The sequence below is a fragment of the Alosa sapidissima genome, chromosome 23 (assembly GCF_018492685.1).
Source record: "Alosa sapidissima isolate fAloSap1 chromosome 23, fAloSap1.pri, whole genome shotgun sequence".
NCBI classification, from domain to species: Eukaryota; Metazoa; Chordata; class Actinopteri; order Clupeiformes; family Clupeidae; genus Alosa; species Alosa sapidissima.
Genome location: NC_055979.1, coordinates 23,270,925 through 23,290,216, shown reverse-complemented (window position 1 = coordinate 23,290,216; position 19,292 = coordinate 23,270,925). Strand labels below are relative to the sequence as shown.

The window sequence follows — 19,292 nt, the reverse complement described above, 5'->3', positions numbered from 1 at the left end:
TTTAATCCAGTTCAGCACAGGAAGATGGGAAACATAAGGCTTTATCAAACACCGTAATTCAACAACTTGTAAATGCATTTACCTCTATTAGATAGTGAAAAGGAGACTTAATGTACACAGGAAATTAAGGGCAGCTTCCCCTTTTCCTGTTTGATGTGCTTTAAATGACAAATCCACCCTTTGGTGTGTTTTAATAGAAACCCACATTCTTTCATGTGGGAAGGAGCTGGTCAGAGGAGCCACATGCTTCCAGGAAACAGTCCCTTGAAAAGGTGGAATGAATCCCTTCCATAAATGATAGCCCTTGCATTGCCTTCAGTGCTTTTCCCAATTCACTTGTTCAATCTAAACATGTCACACATACTAACAAATGATTAAGGGTTACAGCATTATATTGCGAAGCAGTGTTTATGCAGTACATGAAGCGATAGTTATGCACTGCCCAAGGTGTCTCTCGCCATTATTAATCAAAGTGAGGCAAAGCCTCTGCTAGCTGAGACTTCCAGACAAAAAGCACCAGTGATCTTTCAGGGTACCCTGTGCGTGCCCTCCGCCAGTACGGAGGGGAAGATGATGTGTGGTTGCACATCACGTGGACGCCCGCCTACAAGGGAAGACAAGTCAGCGCTGGTCTAGTTCCCGACAGGCTCCTTCTGCACTTGACCCCGATGACCGCAGGCATGTCAGGCTTTGGCTGCTCGCTTTCACTTAAAAATGTTATGGCTCTTTTGTTTTTGTTCCCCCCACCCCACGCTATACACCCCTGTTACAGAGTCTGTTAAGCTCCTCAGTGTAAATGTTTCTATATGTATCTCAAGGATTTATTTAAAACAAAGTTTTCCATCCAAGACAAACACAATATAGATGTCAGCCTACCAAAGTTTACAATAAGTATGCCTCGCCAAGGAGGACTAGCGCCTGGTGCAAAATTTATTTCCTTCATGCACCGTAAATACCACTAATTAGGTGCTTTATAACAGATTGCTTCAGGAGCTTGTGGGCCTTTAGATCTCTTGGTGGTTATCAGTGGGGTGCTTGTGACTTTGAACCACAAACCACTGAAAGATGCAGCATCTTGGGTTTCAAATGGACTTTCCCCTCTGGGGGAGAGGGAACCGGTGTGTTCAGGAGCTCTGTGGCACATAAGCAGTTGCTAATGAGATGGAACAGTGGAGGTAAATTAGTTATGGGCTACATTCCTCACGCAGGCCTAAAGCAGTTGCCAACCAACGCATCTTAACATCACAAATCAACCTACTCCTTCATTTCAAATCATTTAATGAATCAACACAAGACAAATTTTGAAAACATAACAAAAAACAAAAAAACATAAGCAATGTTTATTAGTAACAGACTCAATTTCACACTTAAAAAAAAAAAAGAGCCATGTCATTCACGAGAAAGAAATATGCTGAGCACCACCTTTACTTTTCAAAAAGCCCAGTAATATCTGAGCGTCCAGAGATAGCTGCTTGCTAAAATGGATCTGCGAAGAGGAGCTCAATCGGCCAGTACATTCCGCTGTGCCCGAAACTGGTGGAAGGGATGCTGGAACGGATCGGTAGGGAGGCAGGTGCGACTGGACTGAGCTCCTTGAGGTTCTTTTAGATCCCGGGGGTCTACGACTTGTCTAAGGCTCGTTGGCCTACACTACAGAGTTCGGGTGAGGTGCAGCGTCCTGCCTGGCTGAGCCCAGATCAGTGCTGTGGATGCCATAGTCAAGCGGACGCGTGCGGAATGTGGAATGTGGGGGGGTATGGGGGGGGGGGGGGGGTGTCCAAGAGCTGTAGGAGGTTCAGCCAATCAGGAGTGAGCTGGCAACACGTCAATCAGGCCTTGGTCCTCTACCAGGCTGGAGCGGTGTTGGCAAGTCGCCGCATGCGTCTGAAGGGGCAAACACAATCACACACGCGTAAGTAATTGCTCTGGAAGCCAGTTGAAAATCATCCAACACAAATAAGCACTTACCTTTCACACCACTTATGTGAAGTGTTAGAGTGGTGTGTATTATAGACCCTTTCAACAATAAAAACAAAAACAATGCTTGAACATTCTATTTGGTTCCCGATCTACTTCCTCTGCATTAAGATAACATATGGAATGTTAAAAAGGAAGTCTTGTGGGGCCAACTATGTAAGAGATAACGGCCGCCGAGGTGTCCTGTTATACGGAATTAATGGACGAGGGCGAGTGGCAAAAAACTCCACGACGCGCAACGGAGTTGCCTCCGCCCGAGTCCATTAATTCCGTATAACTGGACAGACCTCGAAGGCCGTTATCCCACTTATCACCCGGTTGCCACTGTAAAGCAAAGGAAACACGCGGTTTCGTTTAAAAAGAAGCTCAAGTTCAGCTTGTTGTACACATTCCATTGGCCAGCGATAGCTTGTTTACAGTTGATTCCATTGTTGCAAAGCCTGCAACCGTAGTCCTACTATGGTTGTTATAGTTACCATTCATAAGCATTAATATGGAACGGTGTCCTGTTATTCAGAATTAATAGCCACCCCACCAGCCAATCAGAAAAGAGTATTTCTTCTCTCCGGGTGATAAGATGCTGATAATGGAACTCTCTTGAAAGGGTCTATAATGTCATCTCACAAGAGGTGAAATAATCAATCTCCCTCAAAATCAGGTTATGGAATTGTGTCTCTGCTGAGATATTGTCTTTCAAGGCTTCCACTCCATACAAGAGATCAATTGTCATTAGGGACTATCATTTTCCTGTCATCTTAATTCTAAGATCTCATTTATGTGTGAGGCTTGTAGTTCACACTGTAACGGGGTTATTGGTCTATAAGTGGTTGTATTAGAATATTTTACTGCTACATCAGCAAGATCCGGAAAAGAAGGCTTATGCACATGGAGAACACATGGAGAACGCATGGAGAACGCATGGATAAGACACGGATAACAGCTAGTGCGGGAAATCACTTGGTGCCAGTTTATCTATCTATCTATCCTCTGATATACTTCACCCTGTCAAATAAAAGGAAGCTAAAGATTATGAAGAGCTAGTATATTTTAGAATTCAATAGTTGCCATGTGTGTGCCAGGACATTTTATGCTCAATCCCTCCAGGGATTTTCCGCAGATGGAAAATGGGGTTGCTAACTGAAGCATGGGGTTCAGGCTTGGGCAGTCATCCCTTGCGTTTTGTCATTTGCCATCTCTTTCTGCCATGTCCGTTCTATTCATCTGGCATGAAAGTATTAAGAGCTCTCCAAGCTATTCGTTCTTTCCCTCCACCTCATCTGCCTCCTGGCTGGGTGGCTGGGCGCTTTCTCCTCCACTCTCCCCTGTTCTCTCACCTGGTGTTTCTGTCCTGGTCCCGGATCTTCTTCTCCATCTCTGCGTCCGTGAGGGTCTCCAGCAGGGGGCACCACTGGTCAGCGTCTCCCGTGTTCCTGATCGCGATCTCCACCGTGGGCAGGGGGTTCTCACTGCAAGTACAGGACGCCACATCAATCAGGCAAGGATGAAACCACCATATCATCACAAAGACACTTTACTGTGGAGCAGTCTCAAAGGATTGTGTTGTGGCATAGAGGCACAAGGACAGACTACAGGTGGGTCGCAAAATTTGAATATTGTGAATAAGTTCCATTTTTACCCCCTAATTTAGTTCAAAAAGTGAAGTCAATTAGTTAAAAGACTTCAATCGTTCAACAATCTTGTTGTTTGGTGTAAGGTGGCCATAATAATCATTACACATTCATATCTTTGTCAACAGCATACTGTTTTTCTTCTAATGAGCAAAACTCATTCAAAATACTGGGGCCAGAACTGAGCTGTTCTTAACTCTCTTGTACACTGACAAGCAATGCTTCATTTGATCACTCTTAACAATACACCTGGTCTTTCATTTACAGCATTTTTTTAAACTTGCCAATATCTATGATGTACAGCATTTTAAAACAAGAAATGAGCCTATCCGGTTGTTAACTCCGACGTCACGGGCCCAACAGCTTTTTCGTCAAAAACGTTTACTACTGCAGCCAGCAGGTTTTTGCAACTTGTAAACCTTGTCACCATAACCTCCATTTTAGTGAGGGTATCCCAAAATCGCTTAACTTTAACAGAGTAATTACTGTAGCTGTGCAGCCAGATGATGCAATCAAGGGTAATGTCCAGGCTTCCGCGAAAAATAGGATTGTATTAGGTTGCAACAAGTAAGTAGTAGGATGGCATTTTTTGTTAAAGGTTACTCTGAATAGCGGAATTTCTTTTATTATTTTACTATCTATGGAGGAAAAAAGGAGCTGCTCTAAAAAGACGTTGGACCCGGAGAGAGTATTATCAGCCCATTATTGCATTATGACTTAATAACCGAATAGGGCAGATCATGACACAAAAAGTGTTTCAGTGTTTCCCACACATCTGTGGTGGTTGGTTTGCAGAATTAACTTGAATACAACAGTTTTTAACAAATTAGCACAGCGTGGTTATGATGCTAACCAGATTTAAGCACAATTTAGTACAACTTGGAAAATCATTGTGTGGTGGTCAATGTTGATATTGTAGTGGGCCGCCACAAATAAGTCAATGTATGGGAAACACTGTATTTCATGAAGTCATATGAATACAGTCATATGAATCACTGGAAACATTTCCTCAATGACACCAGACAGGAGACATGCGATGAGAAGGAAGTGACAAAAAATTCTGACTGAATTCAGGGAGAGAAGACCATTCATGAGGCATCAGCCTTGTACTGTATCACTGTAACCCTATGTTACACCACCAACCACGGGATGGATGTGAACAGCTGGTCAATCTCTCACACAGAAAAACTCTGAATATATCTGTAGAGGTTTCTTCCTGTAAACAGGATGTGGTCTCTCTTCCTCTCTGTTTGTGTCAAGGACACTCAGAAGGCCAATTTGTTTCACAGCCAAGTGTTTCTTGGTATTTTATGCCCCCAACGTTGTCTTCAAGGCAGCGCATGGGTTAAGGTTAGGATTAGGGTTGGGGTTAGGTTTGGGATTAGGTGCCTTTAAGTCAGCGGCGGCAGCGCTGCCTGGAAGGCACTAGGGTTAGGCATGGGTTAAGGTTAGGATTAGGGTTGGGTTTGGGATTAGGTGCCTTTAAGTCAGCGGTGGCAGCGCTGCCTGGAAGACGACGTTGGGGGCATAAAACACCATCGAGCGTGCCAAGTCACTATTACACACATCTCATACTGAACGCTGTCTAAGGCCCCTAGAAATCTGGCTATTACTGGGGTCAGGCAAGACAAGGATCACAGACTGAGAAAAAAAAAAAACGCCACAAAACCACGACGTCACCAGACACACGCACATGACTGAAGAAACTCTGTTAATCAAATAATCTTGTCCATGTTATCTACAGAAACCACACACATGCACATTCACACAATGCTACATTCTGGCATGATCTGTGAATCTGTATGCTAAGCATAAACTGCTCTTTCATCCACTTGGTGGGTATGCGTAGTCCCTCAGGGACCAGCACCACAGGCTTTATATGGCTATAGTCTATGGATTCAAGAAACTCATTTCCAAATAAAGGCACTGGAGTCATCACCCATGATCACCCACTGCGTTCATACTTTAAAATGGTAAATAAATATAAGAAGCATAAATAAAACTTCTCCATATCTGCATGCTCAAGGGAGTCAGCACAGTTTTAACAATAAATCATGTAACAATCTGTTTAGGATCAGATGTTCTACAGAGAGAGGCACGAGTGGCTCTTTGTGTGTGTGTGCAGTCTGGATTTAATTAAACGGAGCCATGTTAAGACCGCCTGAGTGACAGCTCGCTGACTGACAGCCTAAATGCCTCCATCCCCTGCTCGTGTCCTGTTGGCTCCAAGCTATCGCTAGCTGCCAACGCAAGCCCAAGAGGCTAAGTGCTTTAGTGTGTGCGCCGCCATGGCAATACACCGGGAGGAGGAGCACCTGTATAAACAGGAGTGTGTCCCTTGTGTGCTTGTGTGTATTGGTGTGTGTGCAAGTACTTCTAAAAAAATGAAGTGAATTAATCCTGTCTGCGCCCAGTTCTAGAAATTAGAGCACTTCTGAGTATGTCGGTGTAGGTGCGAAGTGTGTACCCAAGAGAGAGTGAGTGTGTGTGTGTGTGTGAGTTTTACCTGAAGGCGTACGTCCTCTGGTGCCAGCTCAGTTGTCCTCTGATGCTGTAGGCGATGGTGGTGACAAACTCTCCGCCCAGGCCCAGCTCAGAACACAGCTTCAGTGCAAACTGCTCAGGGGAATTCTCCTGCTCACACATGTCCCACTCAAACTGGTCCACCAGGGAGATGTTCCCAACATGGATGTTGAGCTGCACACACACACACACACACACACACACACACAGTTAAAACAAGAAATCAGCCAGTCAGCCACTCTCTAATAGTCAATCTGTAAAGCCCAACACAAGAAAATCAAACACGCTGCCCCCTACACATAATGTCGCTAAGCAACCACTCATTTCTGCGAGTACTCATACACAGACAGGCATACAGAAAGAAAACAAAACTGGTCACACAAACCTACATCTTGTAGTTTAGTCACACACACGTTTTATACAATCAAAGTTAGACAAACATTCCCCAGTCTTGACATCTCTACCCCCCGACCCGCTCCCCACACCCACCTTGATGATGACCCTCTGGTCCGTCTGCTCCTCCAACAGGCTGTCAGTGGGGTAAGACTCCATCTGCTGGCGGATGGCAGAGGCGATAGCAGGAACAAAGGTCAAGGGGTTCAGGTCCAAGTCATCACACAGGATCTCCGCAAACATCTCTGGGGTCATGAGCTTCTCTGAAAGGAGTGAAGAGAACAGTGAAAGAGAGAAAAACAAAGAGAGTGAGTGAGACAGACAGACAGAGAGAGAGAGAGAGAGAGAGAGAGAGAGAGAGAAACAGAGGGAGAGAGAGAAAAACAAAACAGACAGGGAAAGAGAGAGAGAAGAACAGAGGGAAAGAGAAGCAGGGGGGGCATTGGGCATGGGACAGTTGAAAAATCAATAAAGATATATTTTCAGACACAAGATTTCAGTGTTACATTCATTCATGTGCACATGTCCGGCTGACGATCTGATCCCTAGAGTACATTTGCACTGCATCTATTCATTTGGTAGATACTTTTATCCAAAGCGACTTAGAGCAATAGAATAATATTTAAGCTACAGTGCAGACTTTAGTTATGAATTGACCCTTCGCCTAAGCCACACCCAAAAACCGCCACAGGCCAATCGTGGCTTAGCAACCCGTCACTAGGCACGGGAGGTCTGGCAAGCTTTTCGAGTTCTGCCATGTTAACCTGTGGAGACTGAAGGCCTGTGGGTATGAAGGGCACTTATTTGGATGTGTGGTGCCCTAACCCACGTAGACACAGTGAAATAACATGTTACACTATAGAAACATGATATAATTGGAAACACATATTGTTCTAACTATAAAAAAATAGCATATTGCATGATATTTCCATAACCGCGAAATACACGCTTCATGATGAAGAAGTTGTTAACAGACGTTCACCAAGATGTATAGCCCATCAGCAATCTATTTAAAATAACACCTATTTGAAGTACCATTCATGATATGTTCCATTCAAATACCATTCAAATACCATTCAAATACTGAAGTTGTGGGAAGTACATAGCTTAAATGGTATGTTTCTTTCGTCCCCCATGCCTGTTCCATTCATTCTGGCCAGGAGAGACGAATGAAACAAAACGCACATTCGACTTCTGCTTAAATAACTAGGTTATAAATATAAGGTTCTGTTCAGAGCTGAAATTACAACTGTATTTGACAGAGGACAAATGTAAGTTGCTAGTGACAAAATATTAGCTTTCAGTGTGGTACGATGTCTTTGTAAATGACATTTCATTGAAAAGTCCCGGTTCTCCACCTATGTGATAGACGTGCAGGGTGCTAAAGCTTGCCAGGCATAGCAACAGTAACTAAGAAGGGCGGGCCTTAGCGAAGGGTGAATTACCACTGCATCTTTCAACACTAGTACTAGAGGATAGAAGTGCCTACATTACAGTGTGGTAGGAGGAGACGGTAGAGGAGGGAAGGGCATGGTAAGGTGTGCCAGGTTGTCAGAAGTGCTAGGAGAGGAATCCTTGGAAGAGTTGCATCCTTTTGAAAGGGAATTATATTCAGTACCAAAGTCCATCACTACTGAGATCTCTGGCTTATGCCATTAATACCATCGTACAGGACAAATGACAGTTAAACAACTGAAAATGGCAAATGGCTGCTTCTCAGATCATCCCGGTGTATAGTGATGTCCTACTTTATAAATTACGGTCAGAAATCATGATTACCATTCATGTTCCAAGTGAAAGCATCCCGCAGTTTCTGCCCATCAATCTCCATATCAAGCCGGATGGGAACCAAAACTTCGGGTTGGGAGGCGTTCTCATGGATTACGGCTGGATCATGGTCATCAAAGCTGCAGAGAGAGAGAGAACAGTTCTCATGGATTATGGCAGGATCATGGTCATCAAAGATGTAGAGAGAGAGAACAGTTCTCATGGATTACGGCTGGATCATGTTGTGGATTTCTGACTGCTCTAGGCTAATGGAAATCTATTTTTCACCTCAAAATTAAACTGCAACGAAATGGGAAGTCCCTTACACCACCAGGAATTCCATGTAATATTTAACATAATATTAACATAATATTTGGAAATATATGGAATATTTGTTATAAATAAAATAGGCATATTGCGTATGGTCTTTACAGGAAGATTAAACACTAATGTGGAGAAGTTTTGATAGAGTACAGAATTTTTTATCAACACCACCAAAAAAAGTTAGACCTCTCTAGTTACCATAGAGGGAAAGTCCTTTTCTTGTCTCTGCCCAGGCGGTTGCGGTTGATGGCGGTGGAGCAGGGCACAGCGTCCAGGTGGTGGGAGCTGTTGGGGAGGGTGGGCACCCACTGGCTATTTCGCTTGGCCTTCTGTTCCCTGCAGGAAGTGAGGATAGACAACGTGTTAATAAGATTAACTACATGCAATAGAAATGCTCTCTCGCTGACCTTTTTGCAGCTGTGCTGCATATAATGCTATATGCAATAATGTCTGATGTACACTGAGGTAACTAGGTACAGGTGTATTTACAGTGCATACGGAAAGTATTCACAGCGCTTAATTTTTTCCACATTTTGTTATGTTACAGCCTTATTCCACAATGGATTAAATTATAATGCTGCTTTAAAGGTCCCAATGAGCACAGACCATCATCCATAAATGTAAGAAGTTTGGAACCACCAAGACTAGAGCTGGCCGTCCCAATTACCAATAACCCGATGGTCACTCTGACAGAGCTCCAGGGTACCTCTGTGGAGAGAGGATAACTTTCCAGAAGGATGACCATCGCTACTGCACCAATCAGGCCTGTATGGTAGAGTGGCCAGATGGAAGTCACTCCTTAGTAACAGGCACATGTCAGCCCACCTGGAGTTTGCCAAAAGGCACCTGAAAGACTCTCAGACCATGAGAAACAAAATTCTCTGGTTTGATGAGACAAAGATCACTCTTTGGCGTGAATGGCAAGTGTTATGTTTGGAGGAAACCAGGCACCGCTCACCACTTGGCCAATACCATCCCTACAGTGATGCATGGAGGTGGCAGCATCATGCTGTGGGGATGTTTTTCAGCGACAGGGACTGGGAGACTAGCCAGGATTGAGGGAAAGATGAATGCAGCAATGTACAGAGACATCCTGGAAGAAAACCTGCTCCAGAGCACTCTTGACCTCAGATTGGGGTGACGGTTCAGCTTTCAACAGGACAATGACCCTAAGCAGTAAGCACATAGCCAAGATATCAAAGGAGTGGCTTCAGGATAACTCTGTGAATATCCTACAGTGGCCCAGTCAGAGCCCAGACTTGAATCCAATTGAACATCTCTGGAGGGATCTGAAAATGGCTGTGCACCGATGCCGATACCGAGGCTGTGCAAAGAGTAATGGGCGAAACTGGCCAAAGATAGGTGTGCCAAGCTTGTGGCATCATATTCCAAAAGACTTGAGTCTGTAATTGCTGCCACAACAAAGTATTGAGCAAAGGCTGTGAATACTTATATTTTCGTTCTTTATCTCTAATAAATTTGCAAACATTTTTAAAAAAGTTTTTCATGTCGTCATTATAGGGTATTGTGCGTAGAATTTTGAGGGGAAAAAACGAATTGAATCCATTTTGGAATAAGGCTGTAACATGCCGAAATGTGTAGAAAAGTAAAGGCTGTCAAATGTCAATAATTTCCATATGCACTGTACATTACTGACATTATATTCATTCCATCGGTGTCACTTGTAGACCCTTTCAACAATAAAAACAAAAACAATGCTTGAACGTTCTATTTGGGCCCCAATCTACTTCCTCTGCATTAAGATAACATATGGAATGTTCAAAAGGAAGTCTTGTGGGGCCAACTATGATGCTGATAATGGAACTCTCTTGAAAGGGTCCATAAATAAATATTGCTTAACAGTTGGCTACTTTACTTTCGTTTTCCACCCAGCGTTACCTGAGATAGGCAGGAGGCTCCGTGCTAATTGACACAGCTTTATATTTCTCATCGTTGCCTTCAAAGATCTCCTCACACTCCGAGGCCTTCAGCAGAGTCACGCTGGTGGCTAAAGGTGTATATCCATTAGCAACATCAAACTAACACAGAATAATACTGACCTGACAGATGAAACGTAAGGGTCCATAAGAAATGTGATGTATTCCCATAGAAAATGAGACTACGTAAACATTCGCTTACCATGTGATGAGGCAACTATTTTCTTTCGCTCCTCGACAGAAGCGAGCCTTCTCCACAATGATGGGTACCTTTTATATAAGGACCCTCTAAACATGCGTAAGTAGTTTCCAACCTGTAAGCAGTAAGCAAGCCTTTAGAACACCAGTAAACTCCCGCTAGCGTCCAGTAAAGTTTCAGATTACGTTGTGTTGCTGTCATCTGTTAGCTCACGTTAGCTAGCTACCACTAGCTGGCTTCATTCAGTAACAGGCCTGTTTGGAAAAGCATCCTTTAATATGTTGAAGAGGTCATTTTAAACTGAGCGGAATTAAATTAAATTAGGTCTATATGCACCCACGACAAGAAGCTGACAAAATATTCATTCATGCTTTAAAAACGCATAGTGTGAACTGTAAGCAATTAAGAAACAAAGAGCTAGCTAGTGGGAAATGCTAGCGGGCATTTATATAACGCATTTCTTTTTATGTTCATTATGATTCCATACGAACAAATGAGCATAAAGTTGATTCAATTGTGTATACCTCTGATCCAACCATATAGAAATCTCCATCTTGCTCGAGTTGAAATTTTATCGGCTTTTGACCAAAGGTTTTACTTAGCGCCATCTTTGCCGTTAGCTTGTTGCAACCATAGACAGTAACCAGAAACTAGCCTACTGCGTCTGCGCAATCGCTCGCTTTGTTCTTCTTCTTCGTTTGACTTTCCTGCAGGGTAGGGTAGCTCTAAATGTTAAGCCCGTTACTGACGTCTGCTGTTGTGGAGGAAAACAGCGATTCTAGTACTATAATTTCCTCTCCACTTTCCTCCTCAGAAATGCTTGATTTATGGCGAACATTTTGATATGGCCAAATGTAAATCTTGTATTTTACTATACCATACTATGTTGTCTGGTGTCTTGCCGTCTACATAAACATGTTACACCTAAACGTATCTGTTGATATGTGGTACATTTTCGCTGATTCAACTTGCACAAGAGTTTCCAACAGGGGGCACTAGTCTCTGTATTGTTGTTTACATGCGCAGAGCGTAGCCCGCCTAATCGTAGAAGAAGAAGGAAGCGGAAGTGTGCGGGAGGTTTAAATCGTCCCGCTTGAGAGTCGAGAGTGTGATACTGCTGCTGCTGCTCTTGTGAAGTTGGGGGATATTCATACGTTTTAAAATGTCAATGGAAAGGTATGACTTAATTTAATTTAAGACTTTCTGTAGAAGCTATATGTCTTTTGGTTATGGGCATGAGCAACGCGGTTAGATTAGTCGAACATTTGAATGTGTGGAATAGATGACGTTCTAGATTGAGACGCACAAGAGTGTCCCAGGGTAGAGCTACGTTAGCCATTAAATTCTATATTAGTGGCAGAAGATGTTAAATAGCTATTTGTCGAGGTTGAAACCAGACACATCTAAATTATAATCTGTGATCACGTGTCGGAATAAACTCCGAAGGACAAATATTACAGTTAGACAGGAGTTCCATAGAATCGGCGTTTGCGCGCTCAATTTGTCGGTAGTCAAAGCCAAACTTGTGCAAGGAATCAATTTGTTCTTATGTAATTTGTATCATGTTTATACTTATACTTATTCCCATATTCCCTTTTCTAAACAGTATGTTCGATTAATATCGTAAGTGGGTCTTTGTAACTAGTTTATGGCGCGATCAGATGGTGCTATCTCTTGAGCTAAGCTGCTCGTTTGCCTAGCATAATGGCGGGCACCACGGTCTTACGTTAGTTGGTGCCCATAAAGCAAAACGATGTCCAAAGCAGTGGATATAAAAGTGAAATCTGCGCAAGGGGCACGTCTATAGATAATCAATTTTATTACATTTCACGTCACGTCTTTGTCAATCAATAAGATGTCATTTGGCGGCAAGGCAAACGCTAGCACACCAAGCCTGCAGACTTGTCTGTTTATTATAGCCATAGCAAGATGTTAATGTTCCGCACCAACCACATTGTCTACTACTTACTCACATTTTTGCAGGTTCACATCTGTCAATAACTAATTCGTGATGTTTTAAAGATTGTTCATACGATGGGGTTGTTTTGCAGAAACTCTTTAAATGTAGTTTAGTGAACATTCCGAAGGATAAGAGGAATCCGCTTGGCGCTCAATTGCAGACGCCACATGCCTGGGCGCGTTTGCACATATTGCGTTGGCGTGCCGTTTAATGGTACGACATTCTACAGATGTGTTGGTTATTCTTTGACTGAGGGTTATCATCTTTCTCTAGGCCCCTTCAAGAGCCCCCTTGCTTGAACGAGAAGCTGGAGAGCTCCCTGCTAGCCTCACAGAAAAGTAAACGCCCGAAACGACCCCACGCTGCATGCCTCGATGCCGAAAACACTCCACAAGAACTCATTCAGAACTGGTCGCCACCTCGTAAACACCAGCGGGTTACAGACAAGGGGAAGGAGAACGAAGAAAACGTGTTTATTTTGGCAAGACGACCCAGGAGGCGGAGAGATTCTCTAGGTATGCCTCTCTTTCAGTATTGTCTGTTTATATAATACTTTGCGAGGACTCATTACAAGATTCAAAAGTAGGTCATAATCTACTTTCACCAAATTGTCTTGCAAGTTTTCTGGTTTCAGAACAGGTTTCCGTTATTACATAACATTACATAACACATAACCTCGAGTTTCTGAAATGACTATGCATCTGAAGGAGTGGTCTTGATTATCTGCATGTCACAGGACCTAAATTTGTCTCAAATTATCATAATCCCCAAACGATCTGTGTTTTTATGTAAACCTAAATGGAATTGCGACCTGTGAAACTGTCTCATCCTGTTATGACTGTGGTTCTGATTTCTTATCTTTATCAAATATGGTAGGTGTATGCTGGGACCATTTACCTGATGAGCTGCTTCTGAGGATCCTGTCCTGCCTCTCGCTGCGGGATCTGCTCCGGACCTCCAGGGTCTGCAAGCGCTGGCACCAACTCTCGTATGTTACCGCATCTACACTTCACAACTGAAAAGACACAACTGGGATTTCATGCGTGTCTGAAGTTCCCTGGATGCTAGAGTTCCTCTATGGGCCTAAGTGATTCTGTGTGTCCGTGCACTGATGGAGGTGTGTTGTTGGTGTTCACTAGGTTTGACGAGTCCCTCTGGCAGAGCGTGGATCTGGAGGGAAAGGTGCGACTTGGCAACGCTCTCGGTCAGGTGCTGTCTGCTGGTGCCCTGAGACTACGATGCCCACACACTTCTATTGGAGAACCATGCTTTACACATAAAGAGTAAGTTCTATTGGAGAACCATGCTTTACACATAGAGTGAGTTCTATTGGAGAACCATGCTTTACCCATAAAGAGAACATTCTGAGAGCTAGTGTCTATGATACTTGTAGTGTGAGTGTGTAGTGTAGGAGTTTAGGGAGATTGTTTGATATGGCATGACTAATGGCAAATCGAAGACACCATCATTTAAACATTTTATCCCAAACAAAATTACTAGTCTGATTTAGTTTTCATACAAGGTGTACAGACAAAGTGAACTAACCTAACCCATAGGCTTGTTTACCTAGTCCAAGCCTATTGTGTCACAGTTTCATATTGTGATTATATTGTACATCAATAGGTTATTTATTTTAAAGAGTGACCTTTGAATCCCTCTGCCCACAGACCACTGCGGGTTCAGCACTTGGACCTGTCCGGCTGCACCGTCTCACCTGAAGTCGTTTATGACGTTATTTCCCGCTGCACACAGCTACAGAATCTCAGTCTGGAGGGGCTTGTTCTCTCAGACGGCATTCTACAGTATGTAGAAACTTTGCACCCTGTTTAAACCAAATGATCTCACATGTATTAGCACTACCTCTAGTATGTGTTATCTGTCGCAAACCTAATTTCTAATTTCATCAGTTTCTGTGTGTAGTAATGTGTAATATAACACATTATATTCCTATTTCAATACTCCATATTGTGCTGTAGTCCCTGCTAGTCACATTGCTCATGCCCTTCATGCTGCAGCCAGTTAGCTCTTCTCTACTTAAAAAGGCTTCCTGCGTTTGTTCCTGCGTTGATGGTGTTTGTTCCTGCTGTTCAGATCTCTGGCACAGAATCCACAGCTGGTGCGCCTCAACCTGAGTGGATGTTCAGGATTCTCCTCTGAAACACTGGCCCAAATGCTCCAGTCCTGCACACGGTAAAACTGAGCACGTCCACATTTGAGTTTTACTGATTGCACAATATATTCTACCTTTTTGCTCTTTACTGTTTAAGTTAAGAATGCAGTGACCTACCTATATTAGGAGTGTAGTAACGGCTCCCACACACAGCTGCGTGCATCGCGTTGCTGGAGACGCATCCCATTCACTTTAAATGGGCTCACGTGATCCGTTGCCGAACTGAATTGTGGGTCCGTCGCGTCGCGTTTCTCCCGCTGCTCGCGTTGAGGAGTTCAGCTGTTGCTGCACCGACAGACGGCACCGGCCAATCAAGCCAATCTACGGACGGCACCAACCAATCACATTACGGTTTTACTTCAAGTCATTTGCATAGCTACCGTCGGGAACACCCACTGGAATGCGTTGACGGAACGCAGCTGTGTGTGGGAGCCGTTAGTGTTGAGATTTTCTATTGTTAGGCACTGGAAGGCCTCTGCTAGGGGAATCCGGTTTTACAGGCTCTGAATTTAATGAAACCGTACCCTTCCCTTTCATCTGCAGGCTGACTGAGTTGAACGTGTCCTGGTGTGACTTCAGCAACGAGCATGTGAAGGCCGTGGTGAGCAACGTCACTCCATCTATCTCACAGCTTAACATCAGTGGCTACCGACAGAACCTCACCATGGAGGGTAACTACATCACAGCTCACCATGCTGGTTTCTACTCCGAACAATGAACTAGCATTCAGTATTAAACATTACACTACAGCAGCACTACGCTAAACTACAGCACAACAGCAGCACTACACTACACTACAGCAGCACTACACTACAGCAGCACTACACTACGTTTTCTACATGGTTAAAATAAAGGTTCGTACTTCTCCTTGGGACAAGCACTTTTGAATCTTGGAAAACACTTTTCAGTGTCAGAGTCAATAAAATAAGCCCTGCATGAGTAACGAAATTCACAAGCAGCTCTAAGTAAGCATGCTAAACTCGACATCCAAACAGTATTCTAACGTTAGCTTTGAGGTCCTGCTTAATTGCATAACTTAACTTAGTTTAGTCTCCTCGATGTAGCCTACTATGCTGTGATAAGACCATAGCAGAGTTAACTTTAATGCAGCAGTTTTGAACAAATTTGCACCGTATGGTCTCGATGCAGAGGAGGGGCAGCGGGCTTGCTACGAGAGAGAGCGGGGCAAGGAAAGGCTGCATGTGTAAAAAGCGCAGCTCAATGGAAGGATTTTATCTTCTCTTTAATTTAAATAGTACAACATAGAACAGTAATGTGTGATGGCCGGTCTGGATTTCGTGGCGCCCCGCCACAGATTAGTCGATGTATGGGAAACACTGGAGTTTTAGGGGGAGCTCTGGTAGTATGTGGATATAAGTACAGTATGTGCAGGAAGATACACGCACAATGCTTTGTGTATTAAAAAAATATTTTCCTGTTTTAATGCAGACATGAGGTGCCTGGTGGAGAGATGTCCCAGTATTGTCCATCTGGATCTCAGGTGAGGAGGAATTGGCTGAAAGGAAACTTTTTCAGCTGTGTGTGGTGTTTCCCACAGAATTGGATTAAATTTGTAGTGGTAGCTGGGGGTGGGCGTTATACATTGTAGGTGTGTAGGTTTAAGTTGAGTTACTGTCATTTTAAGATTGTCTTGTTGGTGTGTAGGTCTAATTGAGTGACTGTCACTTTGAGACGTTTGTGCGGAGGGACTTTTGTGAGGGAGTTTTAACACTGTTAAAAGGCTACTGATATCTGTGGATGGATGCAATTCATAATGTTTTCTATGTAGTTGGGTAAAATACTACTTCTCCTTGGGACAAGCACTTTTGAGTCTTGGAAAACACTTCAGTTTTGGAGAACATTCAGTGTCCGTCAATAAAATGAACAGAGCCATGCACGAGTAACCTAGTCGAAATTGACAAGCAGCTGTAACTAAGCACGCTAAGCTCGACATCCGAACAATTCTAACATTATCTTAGAGGTACTGCTTGATTGCATAACTTAACTTAGTAAATTGGGGAGACTAAACTATGTTGTGATTAGTCCTTAGCAGAGTTAACTTGAATGCAGCGGTTTTGAACAAACATGCATGGTCACGATGCTAAGTGGATTTAATAGCAATTTAATCGTCTTCTATGCAGTACCAACAACAACCCTTCAACAATTGTTAATGTTTTCTTAAATGTACAGAGGAGGGGCGCCGGGTCCGTTACAAGAGATAGCAGGGCCGGGCAGGAAAAGGCTGTGTGTGTAAAAAGCGCAGCTCAATGAAAGGAGTTTATCTAATTTAAATAGTACAACATAGAACATTATTGTGTGGAGCCCTGCCACAGATTAGGCAACGTATGGGAAACGTGTGTGTTGTGGTGTTGGGCAATATGGTGTGTGTTGTGTTGGGCATATGGTGTGTGTGTATAATAAACATGTTTTATAATGTTTGTTGGTGCAGTGATAGCGTCCTGGTGACGATAGACAGTTTCCCCATCCTGCAGCAGCTGTCGTCCCTCAGACATCTTGGCCTGAGCCGCTGCTATCAGATCCACCCAGCTGCCCTACTGTGAGTACTCATACATACATACATACTCTCATACACCAGTCACACACACACACACACACACATACTCTCATACACCCGTCACACTCACACACACACACACACACCCACCCCTTCTCCTGTGAGTACGCACAAGTACTCTCGTACACCTGTCACACACACACACACACACACTCACACACAAATACTCTCATTCACCTGTCACTCCAACACACACACCAACCCCTTCTCCTGTGAGTACACACAAATAATCTCCTACACCTGTCACTCACACATACACCCTTTCTCCTGTGAGTACACAAATACTCACACCCCTTACTTTTCTTTGGCCTTTTTCCAAAGCTGACCGACCGTGTGTGTGCATACGTGCATTTCATCTGTATATTTTCATCCATATGCTGTAACATGTAGATCTATGCATCTTCTCTTATGAAGGTCTCCTTTTCGGTTGTTTTGGAGTTTTACTGCTTTTTTCTGCAAATGTTTCACATATGATCTTAATTACTCTGACACAAATACAACCATGCAGCTAGAAAACAACTGGCGGGTAGAGTTAAGATGCAGGGGTGGAAGCTATTGCACATGCTTGCTCAAACCGTATTGATGCTGTTGAAGGCTTTGTGGACCCTTCCCCACCTCCAGTCCCCAGGGGTTGGTTTGGGAGGTTGGCACTTGATAAACTGACGGTGCCAACAGAGTTGGTCCCCTACAAAGGATGTAGGGGTTAGTTTAGGAAAGCCTGCCTCTCATCTGTGCGTCCATTCACTCAGTCTGTCCCGGCTTCTGTGTCTCCCTGCAGGGAATTTGAGCGGTTTCCAGAGCTGCAGACGCTGGAGGTGTTTGGCCTGGTGCAGGACACCCATCTGACAGTGTTGATGAAGGAGCTGCCCAAACTGCGCTTAAACTCCCAGCGCTTCACCAGCATAGCCAGGCCGTCGCCCTCCAGCCGAGGCGGCAGTGTGTCCATGTGGGGGCTTCCCTGCCATCTGGTTTACAGGCTATAGTACATCCAGGTCAAAGGTGACAAGGGTGGGAGTTTGCCAAATGGATCAAAACCTTTGGCCAACTAGTTAAGGTTCCAGCAAGGACTGAAAAGGGATTTTTATCAATGGTACAAATGTTTCATTTGGATAGCCGTCATTCAAGATCAATTTTAGAGTCGACAGGTAGAATTTCTTTACGTTGACTTAACCATGTCTAATTTTTACCGTATGTAGATTTGTTTCAATGGATATGTTCAAAATATCCAAAACTTTTACCTTATCGTTGTTACCATGGAAAACGATTATAAAATTTTTGGTGGGCACATCCTGACTACTGCCTTTTAACATTTTTATCTGCTCTGGGGCCCTGGTGTGTACGACAATCTCAAGAATCAGTGTGCTGGTGAACATGCAGTCGTGTTTCAAATGGCCTTTTCTAATGTAGAACTCTGCTGCCGCTCACATACTACTCAGGCAAGTATTACGTGTAAAAACTACCCAGGGAAGTATTATAAGAGCTTAAGCGTTCACAACTGCCCAGGGAAGTATTAAGCGTCCAAAAAAAAAAAAATACTCCTGAAGCGAGGTGCTGTTTGTTCAAAAGATGGCAAAATGAAATGTCCAGTATGCAGCTGGATCGCACTCTATACCTGGCTGATAGGATATGTTCATCTGATGTGTGCAACATGGTTCATCTGATAAATTAACCTCTGAACAGTACGTTGTGCTCGAGTTACATTGGAGGTGGTTGTTAGAAATAATTTTATAAAAATGGATGTATGTTGAATTCATGAAGTTGTTCATGTCTTGATGTAAATAAATGTTTTTCTACTTAGTGTATTTTTTTTGTTTTATATCTGACAGAACACGCAAATAA

At 43.6% G+C, this 19,292-nt stretch overlaps 2 protein-coding genes across 2 annotated transcripts; one reads left to right on the top strand and one right to left on the bottom strand.

The window, feature by feature from the left end:
• Positions 1–1,261: 1,261 nt before the first annotated feature.
• Positions 1,262–11,424, bottom strand: smarcb1b (SWI/SNF related, matrix associated, actin dependent regulator of chromatin, subfamily b, member 1b). Its single transcript, XM_042079703.1, has 9 exons — positions 11,273–11,424; positions 10,752–10,863; positions 10,512–10,620; positions 8,811–8,948; positions 8,301–8,428; positions 6,618–6,784; positions 6,112–6,302; positions 3,312–3,443; positions 1,262–1,884 (listed from the first exon to the last, which is right to left on the bottom strand). Exons 1-9 carry the CDS (start codon positions 11,354–11,356, stop codon positions 1,845–1,847), a joined length of 1,101 nt encoding a protein of 366 aa, XP_041935637.1. The 5' UTR covers positions 11,357–11,424; the 3' UTR covers positions 1,262–1,844.
• Positions 11,425–11,785: 361 nt separating this feature from the next.
• Positions 11,786–19,255, top strand: skp2 (S-phase kinase-associated protein 2, E3 ubiquitin protein ligase). The gene is made up of 10 exons (XM_042079701.1): positions 11,786–11,924; positions 12,982–13,223; positions 13,585–13,696; positions 13,848–13,991; positions 14,376–14,510; positions 14,800–14,898; positions 15,422–15,549; positions 16,328–16,379; positions 17,328–17,435; positions 18,232–19,255. Exons 1-10 carry the CDS (start codon positions 11,911–11,913, stop codon positions 18,434–18,436), a joined length of 1,239 nt encoding a protein of 412 aa, XP_041935635.1. The 5' UTR covers positions 11,786–11,910; the 3' UTR covers positions 18,437–19,255.
• Positions 19,256–19,292: the final 37 nt, after the last annotated feature.